At 35.0% G+C, this 17,938-nt stretch overlaps 1 protein-coding gene across 38 annotated transcripts in view; it reads left to right on the forward strand.

Moving 5' to 3' along the window:
* The window catches only part of LOC149789875 (uncharacterized), a 704,306-nt gene that overhangs the window by 179,380 nt on the left and 506,988 nt on the right, over positions 1-17,938 (forward strand). For all 38 annotated transcript variants that reach the window (XR_016423748.1, XM_089971883.1, XM_089971882.1 and 35 more), the window contains 7 exons: positions 333-462; positions 3,292-3,409; positions 5,522-5,742; positions 10,158-10,329; positions 12,917-13,134; positions 13,474-14,916; positions 16,002-16,176. Coding sequence is in view for 37 of the 38 variants with exons in the window: in XM_089971883.1 (XP_089828009.1) it covers positions 333-462; positions 3,292-3,409; positions 5,522-5,742; positions 10,158-10,329; positions 12,917-13,134; positions 13,474-14,916; positions 16,002-16,176 (2,477 nt within the window). In the remaining variant the exon portion in view is untranslated. The remainder of the gene's footprint in view (positions 1-332; positions 463-3,291; positions 3,410-5,521; positions 5,743-10,157; positions 10,330-12,916; positions 13,135-13,473; positions 14,917-16,001; positions 16,177-17,938) is intronic.

Below are 17,938 nucleotides of genomic sequence, written 5' to 3' on the forward strand. Positions count from 1 at the left end.
AATAAATAATAAGTGATGGTACATGTGATTCAGAATAACATTGTTCTTGAATAGTTGACTTTCATGCTTCAGTCTCTGTTAAGAATTATGTTGATAATACAAACTTTGCAGGCAGATATTTTTTCACTAATTTAGCAAGGTATCAAAATTTTTGAGCTTTTTAGTACATGTGTAATTCCAATTTGCAGATCGTGAAAATGTTTCCCATCATGCTGAATTGACCAGTTCAGAAAAATTCATTAATGCAAAAATAATTTTGATAACTATATGAAGATACTTTTAAATTAAAACTGCATTTTACATTGCATTTCATTGACAATTGTTCTTTTTAGATTGAGATTACAAATACATCTACAACACTGACAATACGTGAAGCCTTTCCAGAAGACAGTGGTCTGATCACCTGTCGTCTCAAGAATCCATACGGAACAACAGAATGTTCCGCTGAGCTCTACGTACAAGGTAACTTTACAATCCTGCTGAGTCAGCAAGAGATATTTTGCATTAAGTGCATGTTTATGAAATGAGTCAGAGAGATGACATTTTAGCATGGCTGTTTGCTTTATATGATATAGAAAAGTAATAAGCGATATTGTACTTTTTGATGAAGAAAAATATGTTGCCTTAGGAGTAAATAAAATCCTGGAAAGACAAGTCATATACTTGCTGTAGAGTTTGCATTTTTTATTAAAATATTTTGTTTCTAGTACTGGCATTTAAAAATATGGATGTAATTGCAAGTTAGAATATGACAGAAAATTAACAAATTAGGAGTTTTATTAGGAAGAAAACATTGTTATAGTTTTTCTTGAAATAATTTATTATTGGGGACAGATTATGAAAGAAGGTACAAATAAAAATTTTACTGTGATAAATATTTATAATGCTGCACTGGTTACTCATAGTCAATAACTTCCAATAAGTATGCATCCGAGTTGTGATTTTAAGTTACTCACCCTGTCCCAAATCTTCTAACACACTATACAGTTGTATTTTTCAGGGCATGACATCCTGGGAACATGCTTATCGACTGTTCTTTTGTAATAATTAAGGATAAAAGATTAAAATTTTAGACAGGACAGCAAGGAACACATAAATCACTAGATACCTTATATGAGTTCATGTCATTTAAATATACTTGAATAGCGTATGTTAGGAATTACATGATGCTGGTGATAAAAGTGTTCTTTGTTGACTTTTGACATATTTTTCATTGTAATTAGAAATTGTATGCTGCTCATTGTATTAAGATGATATGCATGGCTGAAAACAATGATTGATTTAACCTTTAAACATTGCAGGTTGTTTGTTTGAGACTTTTACCTTTAATGCTTTTGTATTCAGTATTAGTTTCAGTTCAGTTCATGTGTTTGTTCTTGTTTTATGTCTTTGGATGTATCTACTAACACCATTGTTAACTTTAGTTTCAGTTTGATATCTTGGTTGGGATTTTGTTATTCAATTTTTAGCTCACCAGTCTTTAAGGCCCAGTGAGATTATGGTGTTGCTCTGTCTGTCATGGGTCATCTGGCCCTGTCATGTGTCATCTGACCTGTACTATACCAGGCAGTAGTGGCTCAGTTGCTATATGGTTGCAGGTTCAATACCCATTCATGACAACTTAAGCCATCTTCATTGGTGTCTTCATGGGAAAGACCATTGGTTCCCATTTCCCATGCATGATATAGCCAGCAGTATCTGTAAACAAATTGCAGTTTTCAACTTTTCAAAATCAAATTTCAACCAGACTTGGCAGATATAATCCTTATATGAAGGCCATTAAAGTTTGAACAAATGATACTGATCCACAATGGCCACCAGTTGAAAACATAAAAAAAGCTTTAATTGACATCTTTCTAAAACAAATTCCTCAACAACATTGTACCAAATTTGACAATTTTTATGTCATATGGGGCTTAAAATTTACATATGATACCAGCCCACCTGAAATTTAAGCCACTATTACTTAAAATAGAAAAATTCTTCAAATGACTTCTACTCAAAACCTTCTCAACAGGTATTGAGATAATTTGACAGGAAGGAATCTGCTGATCTACAATCAGATATGACAGGAGTTACTAAAAATAATTTAAAAAAAAAAAACATTTTTGAAAACTGCTAAACAAAATTTGACCAAAATTAACAGAAAGTGTCCTGGCTTGAAGGCCTTTAAAATTATTAACTTTTTCTTTATTTGGTTATTGGGCAGGTGTCAGGCAGGTGAGAAATCTTGGGCCCACCTGGACAGCTGGTTACTAAGAGATTCAGGAAAATTTGTTTTCACAGATAAGATCTGGTAACAACAGTTTCAAAGAACTGAAAATCTCAACATATTTTAATGTTTTAGGAAACCATTGATATTTGACAACTAAGTTAATTGATCAGGATGTTGCACCTAGAGCTTGCATGTTTGACAATAAGTATTATTTATGTCTTTGATTAATATGAAACTTAGAACTAAATAAAACAAAAGCATGCAGCAGTTTTAGCCCAGTAAAGGTTACCACCATTTGGATGCATGACATGTACCATTTCCAAGATGCATGATGGGATACTTGAAGAATGATGCATGTGAGGATCTTCAAAGACTAAAATAGGAACAAGATTCCTGTCAGAAATGGGTGATTTAGGTTAGTTTGCAAACTATATTTTCTTGACAAATGTTTATTAAACAATGAAACTAATTTAGAACTTTGTTGCATTATCATTCACTGACATGTCTTCTGTTTTATGTTTGTTTAGAGAAAGTAATATTTTTAATTTAAGCGACTGTATAAAACATGTATAATATATTTTGTTTAATTAATAACTGAAAAAGTAAAGTTGTAACGAGGCACACAGGTTCAAATACAATTGTGCTCTTGGTGGACTTTAGTACATACCACTGTCGTCATACATGGAATGCTAGGATTAGGTTTTAATCGTACACAGTGTATAAAGTATTTGATGACATTTTAATTCACCTTTTTGATCAGTTCCATTATAAATGCATGCTATATTTAGCTGTTGATGACAGATCTAACACAATGACTCATTATTTTCTTCACACAATGTTTTTGGTATTTTTGTTATCATTGAATATGCCATCTATTTTTTCTTAAATGGGAAGAAGCTTTGAGATCACATTTCTAATGGTCACATTTATACTTATTTCTTTATTTTGCATAAACAATTAAACATCTTTTATTTTACCATAAAATTAACAAGTATAACTCATCAGTGGCATTGATAATGATGATGACGATGACAACAATTCTTTGATAATTATTGCAGTTTTCTATTCAAATATAGATGTAGAAGAAGCCCGTTTGCTTGAGGAGAGGTACAAGACAACCATTGAAACTCGCCCACCTGAGTTCATCAAGCCACTGCCTTCATTCCAGGAGGTCACACCTGGTTCAACAACCAGGTGGGTTTAGACTTTATTTTGTTACTCTTAATGATTTTTTTTAATAGAGCTCAGCATATTTTCTTTTATCATCATGAACATTTAACTTTTCTGTTTCTCCATTACTCCCCCAACCCCATTATATATTTGGAGGCTTAAAGCATTACTTATGTCCATCCATATGCACCTTAACATATCCATGATTTACCTCACAGATTAGGTACCTCAACATATCCATGATTTACCTCACAGATTAGGTACCTTAACATGGCCATCATTTGCCTCACAGATTAGGTACCTTAACATGGCCATCATTTACCTCACAGATTAGGTACCTTAACATGGCCATCATTTGCCTCACAGATTAGGTACCTTAACATGGCCATCATTTACCTCACAGATTAGGTACCTTAACATGGCCATCATTTGCCTCATAGATTAGGTACCTTAACATGTCCATCATTTGCCTCATAGATTAGGTACCTTAACATGTCCATCATTTGCCTCATAGATTAGGTACCTTAACATGTCCATCATTTGCCTCATAGATTAGGTACCTTAACATATCCTTTTACCTCTTAGCATCCTGCATGACCTCATATTAGACATCCTAACATATCCATCATTCTGAGATCAGATATCCTAACATATAATTTACCTAAAATTAGACATCCTAACATATCATTTACCTAAGATTAGACATCCTAACATATCATTTACCTAAGATTAGACATCCTAACAGATCCATCATCCTAAGATTAGACATCCTAACATATCATTTAGCTAAGATTAGACATCCTAACATATCATTTACCTAAGATTAGACATCCTAACATATCCATCATTTACCTCAGATTAGACATCCTAACATATCTATCATTTACCACAGATTAAACATCCTAACATATCCATCATTCACCACAGATTAGACATCCTATTCACCACAGATTAGACATCCTAACATATTCATCATTTACCTCAGATTAGACATCCTAACATAACCATTATTTACCTCGGATTAAGCAATATAACATATCGATCATTTACTTCATAAGTTAGGTTGCCATTTTAAAAAGACATTTGAAGGACTAGCAGAATTTAGCCTTATGATATAAAAGAGAGTTTTTGGCCTTGTTTTACTTTTTTATACTTGTTTTATGATATAAAAGAGTTATTGGCCTTGTTTTACTTGGAAATTTGCCCATTCAGCTTATACCTGTAGGATTTGTTCATTTTTAACATGTAGGCAGGCATATCCATATATTGGCACATATGTTATTCATTTTAAGGCATCAGTTTAGAATCTTTTTAAGATTGGAAGTAGATTAAACAGCCCATGTAAAAGTCTTAACTAAAATTTGTGCATAAAGTTTGAATACCTTGGAAAGAAAATGAAATAGTTGGAATCAAATTATTAGAGACTGCTACATTTTTTGTGTGACTTGGCTACAAGTGCTGTTCATTTGCTTCAAATAAACAATGCTAAGAAACTGCTGTAAATTTATGGTCAATAAAACACTGCCAAGAATGTTTTTGACTCTCTTTTTATTCAAAGTTGAGATATTTAGCATGGTAATTAAGGTTGTTTTCAGTCAATTATTTCCTATATCACATCTTTATAATGACTCAGTAGTTGTCATGTATTTAAAAGTGTAAAACAGACTGCTTTTAGCAGATTTTATGTTAAGATATTTTTTTCATATTTTAGGGTGTTTTCCCATACTGAAGATTGATTTAATAATGTTTTGACAGTTTTATTAAAACTTTAAAGTCTGTATTATTTTTAAGATCCATATTGTACAGCTACCTAGAGTAGCATAGCCTCAAAGGAAGTTGGTTTATGCTTTCTTCATTACCACAACGCAAAATACTTGCCACAAGAAAATTCCTAGTTCTGAAGTATAAACAGTGAATTATTTATTGGTGTTTAATGGCATATCAACACATGAAAGGTTATATTGTGCCAAGCAGATTTATGTCAGATGTTTTTCCCAGAGACACACCAAGACAGCTGGCCAGGCCTCATCTAGGTAGAATTTGAACTTTCTTTTTTCTTATTGCAAGTGCAGCAAAAACAGCTTTGCTTTAAAGGAGAAATTGAGATGGATTTGACATGAGTGCTCTTTTATATAGGCTTGAAGCTACCATTGCCTCCAAGCCACCACCCAGACGCTACACATGGTATATAGATGGCAGAGAAATTAGGCCAAATGAGAGGAGACGCATCGTAAAGGAAGGGAATACAATAATTCTAATTATCATAAATGTCAGACCTGAGGATGAGGGTGATTACCTGCTCCGTGTGGAGAATGACCTTGGGGAGATAACCTGCAAGACAACTCTCACAATGAAAGGTATAGATTTGGACTTTTAGTTTAGAGGAGTTATTTATGATGGCACTAATCAGTTTTTTTATGAATAGCTATGGAATAAATGTTTATCAATAGAGGTATAGGTACGTTCTACCAAAGTATCTCCACTTTTACTAGCCATGTGACCGCTCTGGTGGCCTGAGTGGTTAGAGTGCCCACCTCAGATGGAGGAGGTTGTGGTTTCGAACCCCAGCAGAGTTATACCAAAGATTTTTTAAAATGGTACTAGCAGCTGCTTCACATGGTACTCAGCATTAAGAGCTTAGTGCTAGGACTGGTCGGCCTGGTGTCAGGATAATGTGGCTGAGTGGGACATGATGCTGCATGTCTGTGGCATGATGCCCCAGTGCTAGACATCACTAAAACTGCCACACTGCAGAAAGCATTGTGATATGACTGAAGAATCATTAATACTATGTTTAAAATCCAAATCACACATACAACCCCTACTAATGTCAATATACTTCTATTGATATTGGGTTGGCATAGAGTGTGTTATTGATGATACTCTTCTTGGCTTTTTACAGGTTGTTTTTTGCTATTTAGTCAGATGATGAAAAACTGCTTGACAAAGGCAGATGTAAATTGGTATGTGTCGGTTAGAAAAATTCAATGTAAGGTAGGAAAGAATATATACAAATGAATTAAATTATTCTTGTGTTCATATGTAGATGATCTGATTGGATCTTTACACTATTTCAATGCTTTATAAAAGGTTGCCCTGATTGGATCTTTACACTATTTCAGTGCTTTATAAAATGTTGCCCTGATTGGATCTTTACACTATTTGAATGCTTTATAAAAGGTTGCCCTGATTGGATCTTTATACTATTTCAATGTTTGATAAAAGGTTGCCCTGATTGGATCTTTACACTATTTCAATGCTTTATAAAAGGTTGCCCTGATTGGATCTTTACACTATTTCAATGCTTTATAAAAGGTTGCCCTGATTGGATCTTTACACTATTTCAGTGTTTGATAAAAGGTTGCCCTGATTGGATCTTTACACTATTTCAGTGCTTTATAAAATGTTGCCCTGATTGGATCTTTACACTATTTCAGTGCTTTATAAAAGGTTGCCCTGATTGGATCTTTACACTATTTCAATGCTTTATAAAAGGTTGCCCTGATTGGATCTTTACACTATTTCAGTGTTTGATAAAGGTTGCCCTGATTGGATCTTTACACTATTTCAATGCTTTATAACAGGTTGCCCTGATTGGATCTTTACACTATTTCAATGCTTTTTAAAAGGTTGCCCCAGTTGGATCTTTACATTATTTCATTGCTTTAAAAAAGGTTGCCCTGATTGGATCTTTACACTATTTCAGTGTTTGATAAAGGTTGCCCTGATTGGATCTTTACACTATTTCAATGCTTTATAAAAGGTTGCCCTGATTGGATCTTTACACTATTTCAATGCTTTATAAAAGGTTGCCCCAGTTGGATCTTTACATTATTTCATTGCTTTAAAAAAGGTTGCCCTGATTGGATCTTTACACTATTTCAGTGTTTGATAAAGGTTGCCCTGATTGGATCTTTACACTATTTCAATGCTTTATAAAAGGTTGCCCTGATTGGATCTTTACACTATTTCAATGCTTTATAAAAGGTTGTCCTGATTGGATCTTTACACTATTTCAGTGTTTGATAAAAGGTTGCCCTGATTGGATCTTTACACTATTTCAATGCTTTATAAAAGGTTGCGCTGATTGGATCTTTACACTATTTCAATGCTTTATAAAAGGTTGCCCCAGTTGGATCTTTACACTATTTCGTTGCTTTAAAAAAGGTTGCCCTGATTGGATCTTTACACTATTTCAGTGTTTGATAAAGGTTGCCCTGATTGGATCTTTACACTATTTCAATGCTTTTTAAAAGGTTGCCCCAGCTGGATCTTTACATTATTTCATTGCTTTAAAAAAGGTTGCCCTGATTGGATCTTTACACTATTTCAGTGTTTGATAAAGGTTGCCCTGATTGGATCTTTACACTATTTCAATGCTTTATAAAAGGTTGCCCTGATTGGATCTTTACACTATTTCAATGCTTTATAAAAGGTTGCCCTGATTAAATCTTTACACTATTTCAATGCTTTATAAAAGGTTGCACTGATTGGATCTTTACACTATTTCAATGCTTTATAAAAGGTTGCCCTGATTGGATCTTTACACTATTTCAATGCTTTATAAAAGGTTTGCCCTGATTGGATCTTTACACTATTTCAGTGTTTGATAAAAGGTTGCCCTGATTGGATCTTTACACTATTTCAGTGTTTGATAAAGGTTGCCCTGATTGGATCTTTACACTATTTCAATGCTTTATAAAAGGTTGCCCTGATTGGATCTTTACACTATTTCAATGCTTTATAAAAGGTTGCCCTGATTAAATCTTTACACTATTTCAATGCTTTATAAAAGGTTGCCCTGATTAGATCTTTACACTATTTCAATGCTTTATAAAAGGTTGCCCTGATTGGATCTTTACACTATTTCAATGCTTTATAAAAGGTTTGCCCTGATTGGATCTTTACACTATTTCAGTGTTTGATAAAAGGTTGCCCTGATTGGATCTTTACACTATTTCAATGCTTTATAAAAGGTTGCGCTGATTGGATCTTTACACTATTTCAATGCTTTATAAAAGGTTGCCCCAGTTGGATCTTTACATTATTTCATTGCTTTAAAAAAGGTTGCCCTGATTGGATCTTTACACTATTTCAGTGTTTGATAAAGGTTGCCCTGATTGGATCTTTACACTATTTCAATGCTTTATAAAAGGTTGCCCGGATTGGATCTTTACACTATTTCAATGCTTTATAAAAGGTTGCCCTGATTGGATCTTTACACTATTTCAGTGTTTGATAAAAGGTTGCCCTGATTGGATCTTTACACTATTTCAATGCTTTATAAAAGGTTGCCCTGATTGGATCTTTACACTATTTCAGTGTTTGATAAAAGGTTGCCCCAGTTGGATCTTTACACTATTTCAATACTTTATAAAAGGTTGCCCTGATTGGATCTTTACACTATTTCAGTGTTTGATAAAAGGTTGCCCTGATTGGATCTTTACACTATTTCAATGCTTTATAAAAGGTTGCGCTGATTGGATCTTTACACTATTTCAATGCTTTATAAAAGGTTGCCCCAGTTGGATCTTTACACTATTTCATTGCTTTAAAAAAGGTTGCCCTGATTGGATCTTTACACTATTTCATTGCTTTATAAAAGGTTGCCTGACTTACTGACATTTTTATGAAACAGTATTAACACATTTATATATAATAATAAAAAAAGTTTTGGTTGAGGTTTTTGGAATGTTTAAAACTAAATGTTTTCAATCAAGGTATGGAATGCTTGTTTATTTGCACATGTAGATGGTTCGATATGATTTTTCTGACATTTAAATGATCTTTGGAAGTTTTTTCAGATTTTTAGACTTTGTGGACTTCATTTTTTTTAAATTTATTTTTTGCATTGGAGCATTACACGTTTTGCAAATGCTGAATGAGTTCTGGGAAAGTCTTGCAAAAATTAAAAAGTTGAGATTGTTGTACAGTGAAATAAATTGCCATACAGTATGCAATTTTTAAGATAAACCTGAACTTTCTGGAATATTTTCATTTTTTTTTTCTGTTACAGTATTTTGAGCAGTGATGATTATGTTAGGGAAAAAAATACACCCAGGCGCTGTATTCTTGACTTTGAGCATTGATGATTATGTCAGGAACAAAGCTATGGCCAGGTCCAGTATTCTTGTCTTTAAGCATTGATGACTTAGTCAGGGTAAAAGATATGGCCAGGCCATGTATTCTTGACTTTGAGCATTGGTGATTATATCTGGGACTAGGATTATGTCAGGGTGAAATATATAGCCAGGCCCTGTATTATTGACTTTTGACCATTGTTGATTATGTCAGGGACAAAGATATGGCCAGGCCCTGGATTCTTGACTTTGAGCATTGATGATTATGTCCGGGACAAAGATATGTCCAGGCCCTTTATTCTTGACTTTGAGCATTAATGACTATGTCAGGGACAAAGATATGGCCAGGCCCTGTATTCTTGACTTTGAGCATTGATGATTATGTCCGGGACAAAGATATGGCCAGGCCCTGTATTCTTGACTTTGAGCATGACTTTATGGTCACAGAGGTCTGAGAATATGGGTCTGGGAGTGAAAAAGTCTTCTTGAATCCAGTAATGGCTCAAAATGCTGTAGCTGATCTGGTTTTACTTGCATGATGTGTCTTAAAAGGAATAGAATGCCAGTCATTTGCTTGCCATTATTTTGAATGAGTTGAAATCTTCATTCTTTTTCATAGCAAGAATAGCTTACTTGTCCAGACAACACTTTTTCTAAATAGCTAAAAGGTACTATTGTATTTACAATTACAGGCAAAGAGAAGGTGGTAGAAGTGCCTTGCACTGAATTGGCAGAACCCTTGACCATTACTCACACCACCACAACTGTCACAAGAGAAGAACATGTGATGACACGATTTATCAAACCCCAGTTTTTACATCCTCTTGAGCCAGAGATCTATGTTCGTGAGAGGGGTATAGCAAGGTGAGGAAGAATCATGGAATAATTTATTTATAAATTGACTGGTCCTTCAGGTCACATGTTTTTTACATAGGGTAGTCTGTTTCCATGTTTCAAAATTTCCAGACATGAATTAAACCATTAGAAAGAGGAAAGCAGTCTTGAAATTCCATTGTATGCTTGTAATTTCTGACAATTGGCAAAGGTCATTTATGCATACCACTGGTAACAATGAATCAGTTTTTTGCATGCAGAATGCTGCTGCTGCTGAAGATGAATCAATGTGGAACAAGCTTCCACTACATGTAAAATCTGCTGAAATATTAGAGTATTTAAGAAGAGATATCATGAGCATGTCTGTGTTTCTAATATATAATGGAATTTAGTATTTTAATACTAAACATGTTACAATAAACAGTAATTATTGCTATCTTCATATAATGTGCATTGTTATATTCTCCTTAAGAGAGCTTCAAGGGAGAATAGTCCTTGACTAATGAGTCACCCTCTACAAATAAAGCATTATTATTATTATTATTGTTATTATTAATACCACTAACAAAAGTAAATTACTGGGACAAAATTAAGTTAGTCTTACCTTAAACGGTCATCATCACTGCAGGAGATAAGGAGTTTTCATTGTTGTTGCTTAGATGTTGCTGTAATGTTTTGACACCTGATAGTGACTAGACATGGCACCTCACACAGACCAGAAAGTAAAAAGCATGTGTTTGACACATTACACTGATCAGGTTTTGTTATTGTTATTTCTAAATTGCTTGGGACCGTTCCACTAGGTCAGAGCATCTGCCTTGGATCTGGGAAGTCGTGGGTTCAATCCTCGGTTGAACCTTACCAAAGACTTATAAAAATGGTACTAACAGCTGCCTTGCTTGGTGCTCAGCATTAAGAGGTTAGTGTTAGGACTGGCCAGCCACGCGTCAGGTTAATGTGACTGGATGGGACATCAAGCTACATGTCTGCTGCATGATGCCCCAGTGCTATAAACTGCGACACTGCAGACATCATAGCAATATGACTGAAATTTTTTTAAAGCTACATTAAAATTCCAAATCACACACACACACACACACACACACACATGCTAAATTGCTTGGAAGATTGCCATGAAACTTTACACACACATTTCTATCAGGGTCTAGTCGATCTAAATAAAAATGATGCCACTTAGACATTCAATATGGCTTACCACTACTCCTTCTGAACAGATGGTCATATCAACATGGGGTTCTCATTGAAAGACACTAGTTGGTCCTAAATGAAAATGGTGCTATTCTAACATCAAGTATGGCCACCAGGGCAGTCAATTTGAGAGTCTTTTTATTGCTTTTCCCATTGGATGGACAGTTACATTGACATGTTATGATATCTAATCAATCCTATATGAAAATGATTCCATACTGACATCCAGTATAGCTGCTGCCTGTTTGAAAATGTTATTGTTAGGATGATCATATCAATGTGGGATTTTCTCCAAGAGATAATGTCTGATTGTTTTTTAATGAGATGGTGCTGATCTGGTATGCAATATAGCCACTATGGCAGCCATCTTGAAAATCTTGATATTGCTTCTGCATACTAGTAGTCATATTGACATTGAGTTTTTGCCAGAAGACGTCCTATGATATCTAGTTAAATGAAAATTGTACCGATCTGGCATTCAATTTGACCATAAGTGTAGCCATCTTTAAAATCTTCCTGAATTGATAGATGTATTTACATAGTTTTCACCAAAAGACTTCTTATGTAGTTGGTCCTGAATGCAATTGGTGCCTATTTCAAATCTGATATGCCCACCATATCAGTTGTTTTAAAAATCTTGTTATTGCAACTCCTAATGGAATGGTCATATGGACATTGGGGTTTTCACCAGAAGAATTTTGATGTTCTAAATGAAATTTATGCTGATTTAATATCCAGTTGTGCTTTCACCACAGCAGATGAAAAGTAGAAACAGTCTTATTTTGATTCCTGGGAACTCTTTTGGGCTAATAGATTGTCATTCTCTTTGAGGAACTTTTATTTGTTAATGTTTTCCTCTACAGCTGCATTTATACTGCATGTATATTGGTAATCTGCCAGGACATGAGTTTATTGAATAGTATTTATGTGGTTACACATCACATACACAGGAAATATACCAGGACATGTGGGTATTGAGTAGCATTTATGTGGTTACACAGCACAGACACAGGAAATCTACCAGGACATGTGGGTATTGAGTAGCATTTATGTGGTTACACAGCACATACACAGGAAATCTACAAGGACATGTGGGTATTGAGTAGCATTTATGTGGTTACACAGCATGCACACAATAAATCTACCAGACATGTGGGTATTGAGTAGCATTTATGTGGTTACAATGCACATGCACAGGAAATCTACCAGGATATATGGGTATTGATTAGCATTTATGTGGTTACACAGCATGCACACAATAAATCTACCAGGACATGTGGGTATTGAGTAGCATTCATGTGGTTACTTTTGAATATCATAAAGAAACTAAAACACATTGCTGCTCTTTTCACAAATTGGTACATGTTTCATTATTTCTATTTAATTTTCCATGACTTTGTTATTTCAGACTTGAATGCACTATTGATGAGTACCCACCACCCATGGTTACTTGGTTTATCAATGGCATGGAAGTAAAGCCTTCACCACACTATGAGGTTTTGTATGACAATGGCAAGAGCATCCTACTGATAATAGAGGTTGGACCAGGTGATACAGGGGAATACACATGCAAGGCTGAGACTGAGCATGGAGAGATTGTCAGCAGCACCACTTTGTATGTGCAAGGTAAACATCAAGGATACCTGTTAGGTATATAGCATTATGGCAACAAATTAACTGTACATGTCACAAAGACATTTCTAATGTCATAGTTTTATTATCACATTAGAATAGTTGAAGGATATGAAGGAACTAATCAGTATGGGTTTATATGGAAGATTTTAGACTTTTAAAACTTTGTACTAATCAGAATGATATATTGTTGAAATTATTTTGAAGGGTCCTATGCTTACACTCTTTTAGGATTATATTTGGTTATTTTTGAGAAAAGAGAATACAGAATTAAAATTTTAAAAGTAATTGTGTCTCTAATATTAATCAAAATGAATCTTTCATTCTTTGCAGAACCAGTGACAGAGGAGCTGCCTGTTCTGCCAGAACAACCTGCTGACATAGCACAACTACAACCATCACCTTCTGCAAGGATTGAACCTCCAAATTTCATCCAGCAGATTCCATCAGTAGATGCTGTTGATGGACAGGAGCTCCGACTGAACTGCAAGGTAACAGGCAAGCCTGCCCCACGCATCTCCTGGTACCATAATGGCAAAAACATAGACCATGATGAGGAGTACGTCATCAGCTATAATCCAGACACAGGAGATATCAGTCTCCTGATTGTAGAGGTTTTCCCAGAGGATGAAGGGGAATACATCTGTGTAGCTCAGAACCCAGGAGGAGATGCCATCACTCGAGGAACTCTCACAGTACTAGAGCCTATGGAGGTATTTGCAGAGGAGATGGTACCTATGGAGATTGAAACAGCTGAGGTTTCACCTGAAGAGGCTCCAGCTGAGATTACTGAGCAAAAAGTGCCATATGAAGTTACTAAGGAAGAGTCACCAGTTCAGGTTGCTGAAGAGGAGGTCAAACCCCATGTCATTGAAAGACCCAAAGTTGTACCTTTTGAAGAAGCTAAACCTCCTAGAGTCCCATCACCAGAACCAGAAATTCATCACATAGAAGAGATCCTTCAGGTTGCAGAAGAACCTGCAGAAGAGGTTGCTGAAGAGGTTGCAGAAGAAGCTGTTGCACCTAAGAAAATAGAGAAACCTAAATTGAAGCCATTAGTTGAGGAGAAGAGACCAGAGTCCCCTGTTGAAGAACTTCCTGTCGAAGCATTTGAGGTTCCTAAAACTAGAGAAGAACCAGAAGAAGAGATTGTTGAAGAAGTTATTGAACATGAGGTGAAGGTTGTGAAGATTGAGAGACCAAAACCCAAGTCTGTATATGAGGAAAGAATCCCAGAATCACCAGAGAAGGAAGTCTCTGACTATAAGGAGGTACTAATTGAGGAGCTTAAGGAACTTCAAGAAGAGGTTGTTGAAAATATTGTCATCCCTGATGTTGTCACAAGGAAATTTGATATCCCATCAGGACCTCCTTTGGATGAACATGTTGGCAAGAAAGATAGGAAGGACAGTGAGGAGGGACCTCAAGTAAAGGAGGAGATTATAGCCACTGAATATGAGATGATTGAGGAGGCACAAACTGTTGAGGAAATACCACCAGAGTTTGAGGAACTCCTTCAACCTCAGGTTGTAAAGGATGGAGAGCAGGTCATTTTGAGGGGTCGGGTCATTGGCTTGCCACATCCAACCATAACATGGTATAAGGACACAATAGAAATCTTACCAAGCACTGATTTTCAGACAAGTTATGAGCCAGAAACTGGTGAATGTCAGTTGATCATTCCTGAGGTTTTCCCAGAAGATGCTGGGGAATACGCGTGCAGAGCTGTCAATCCTTTTGGAGAGGCTGTGACCACAGCAGACATTATTGTTGAAGGTAGGGGATACAATTAATCTTGTGGTTATTACATACTATGTCTCTGTAGTTTGCTCAGGGTTCTGCAATTTAGGTACAGTTAATATTTCACTGAAATCAAATTGTGTCTCATGCAAAGTTAAGATTACATCAGGATAATTGTTTATGCTTCTTATTATTTGTAAGTGTGGATATATAAGGTGACTTTGGTAATCAGTGTAATATTACATATCTCTAAAATTCCAGATCTATGAATCAATAAAAAATGATTACTCTGTTTGTTCTGAATTTTAATCAGATATGTGAACTATCGTGCATACCGTTCTATGTCCATTTTGTAAAACATGACAAATTGTGCATATCCATTTTTTAAGACGTGGTAAATCATTCATACCTCCAAATAGAATTTTGTAGCCACATTCAGCGTTAACCAGGTCCAGATAACATGATAAAGATCACAGTCATGGATATGTAGTATGTACCGTGGCCAAATAACATTGTAGAGATCAACCTCAGGTACATGTAGTATGTACTGGTTTTAAATAACATGATAGTGATGACACTCAGGGACATGTAGTATTCATCGGGTCCAAAAAACACGACAGAGGTCACAATCATGGACATTAGTATGTACTGGGTCTAAATAGCACGATAGAGATCACACTCAGGGACATATAGTATGCACCAGATCCAAATAACACAATAGAGATCACACTCAGTGACATGTATGCACCGTGTCCAAAAAATGCAAAAAGGATCACACTCAGGGACATTCATATGCACTGAGTCTAAAAAGCACGATAGCGATCACACTCAGGGACATATAATATGCACTGTGTCCAAATAACACGATAGAGATCCCACTCAGGGACATACAATATGCACCATGTCCAAATAACATGATAGAGATCACACTCAGGGAGATCTAATTTGATTGAATATCATGCTGACTTTTTAATGTCTTGCATGAAACTTTCCATACTGTTAATGGCAGATTTAAATGGCACAAGAAAGAAAATTGGGTTTTAAGAGATGTAAAGATGAGGGGAGGTCCAAGATGTTTTGAAAAGGAGAAAGTATTAATTTTCAGTCTAAATTGCTTTCAGTATCTCCTGGGGATGAGACTGACCAAGCCGTCAGATCGACTACTGAAATACATCCACAAACACAGGCACCAGAAGAGGTTCCTGAGAAACCCATTGTGAGCTCAGTACAACAGATGCCTGAGTTTCTACGACCACTTGCACCTAACATGGAATTTATGGAAAGGGATGTAGCAAAGTGAGTTTTTGTTATCTCACCTAGGTAGATACCGAGACAAATATATATAAGTACTAAGGTTTTACATAAAAGGTTTAATCCATATACATTGCAAAATGACTCTTTTTTTTAAAAAACTTATTTTAGAAAAATTAGACAATTTATTTGGTTAATACTATTCATTGTACGGCATATGAAGGTGACTTGACATTGAAAAGTCAGTTTCTAAACAAACATTGTGTGACATTTTGGCTAAGCGAGGGTTATATATATATATATATATATATATATATATATATATATATATATATATAAAACACATCCATTTTCATGTATAGTACATGTGTGAATTTTCAATAGTATTGATAGATGCAGTTTTCTGTTATCCACAGACCTTGTCCATATTCTTGCCTGTTCCTCCACAGTTCAGAATATGTAGATGTTTTAAAGACAGTGTTTTCAAACAGTCAAACAGGTGTGATATTAGATTTTCCAACGAGTCAGATATGGTTTCAAATTTTAAGTACTTAAACAATATTAAAATGTAATCAGTAATGTATCCAATTATTTGTAAATGGGATCATGGAAAGTAAAGGAATCAAGCCAAAGGTTTACTCAGTGAATGTAAAGTTTGTGTCATAGACAATAATTATGCACAAGATCAAAAGTTGGTAGTGAACTCAAAATTGCCGAGTCAACACTCAAAGGTTATGTCAAGGATGAGCAGACATTTCCGGGTAACTTGCATGATTGTGATTGCTGTGATGAGTTTAAACAAAAATAAACACTGCAAACAATATGGAACTAAATGATGCTGGTTCATACAGCAACATGAACAAGGTGTTCCTACTTCTGGAACAATTCTCAAGCCAAAATAGTATGGATAATGACTCCGATTTCATTGCCAGCCATGGAAGGCTTTGGAGATTCCAGTGCTGACATGGAATAAAACAAAATTCATTGTCAGGAGAGATAATCTCAGTGAATCTTGCTGTGAAATGTGAAGTGATTTTGCTATATGTGTCACAAGCTGCAAAATACTATTGTGTTCTCATTTGTATTTATTAAATTCATGTTTGTGATTTTATTTCTTTCTATTCTGCTATAATTAAATCCCTTTATTCATTAATCAATCTATCTAGTGACAGAAGAAACGAAAACAAATTTTAATGTTATTGTTTCCCAAAATGAATGTTGATTTGTGGGGAAAAAGAAACATTGTTTAAATTTGAATGAACAATAAAACTAGAATGTATCCAATTCAGTACAGAAAGCAGTGATGTAATACACAATTTGTTTAACAGTACACATATTAAGTATACAGAAACCATGTGGGATAATGTTTTCAATGATCTCTTCAATATAGTTTATCCAGAAATTAAAAGTAATTTATGAAGAAAAACAAATTATACCATTATAAAGAGATAGTTATTCACAGTTTATTTCAACACAATTATAAAATGATTATTCAGCAATTTAACATGCCACCCCACCTACCTGCTCTACTTCACCTTCCTCCATTAATTTTAGTCCTTTTATTAGGATTTTATAGGTGCCTTCACTTACAGTGCTATGTTTTTGGTCCTTGTTATGTGCAAGTTATTGAGGGAGTGGTGTAACTGACCAGTCTCTGTTTCTCTGAGAGGTTTGTTCACTGCCAGAATGAGAGAGAAGTGACAGATCAGTTTATTCTTCTTTTTATCATTTACCAGTCTTTCAGGTTTGTGTTTTAGTGTATGTATATGTATTGCCATTTGGCAATCATGTGTAAGAGTTTTACAGT

Source organism: Sinohyriopsis cumingii, chromosome 10 (assembly GCF_028554795.1).
Source record: "Sinohyriopsis cumingii isolate HCF-2022 chromosome 10, ASM2855479v2, whole genome shotgun sequence".
Classification (NCBI taxonomy): Eukaryota; Metazoa; Mollusca; class Bivalvia; order Unionida; family Unionidae; genus Sinohyriopsis; species Sinohyriopsis cumingii.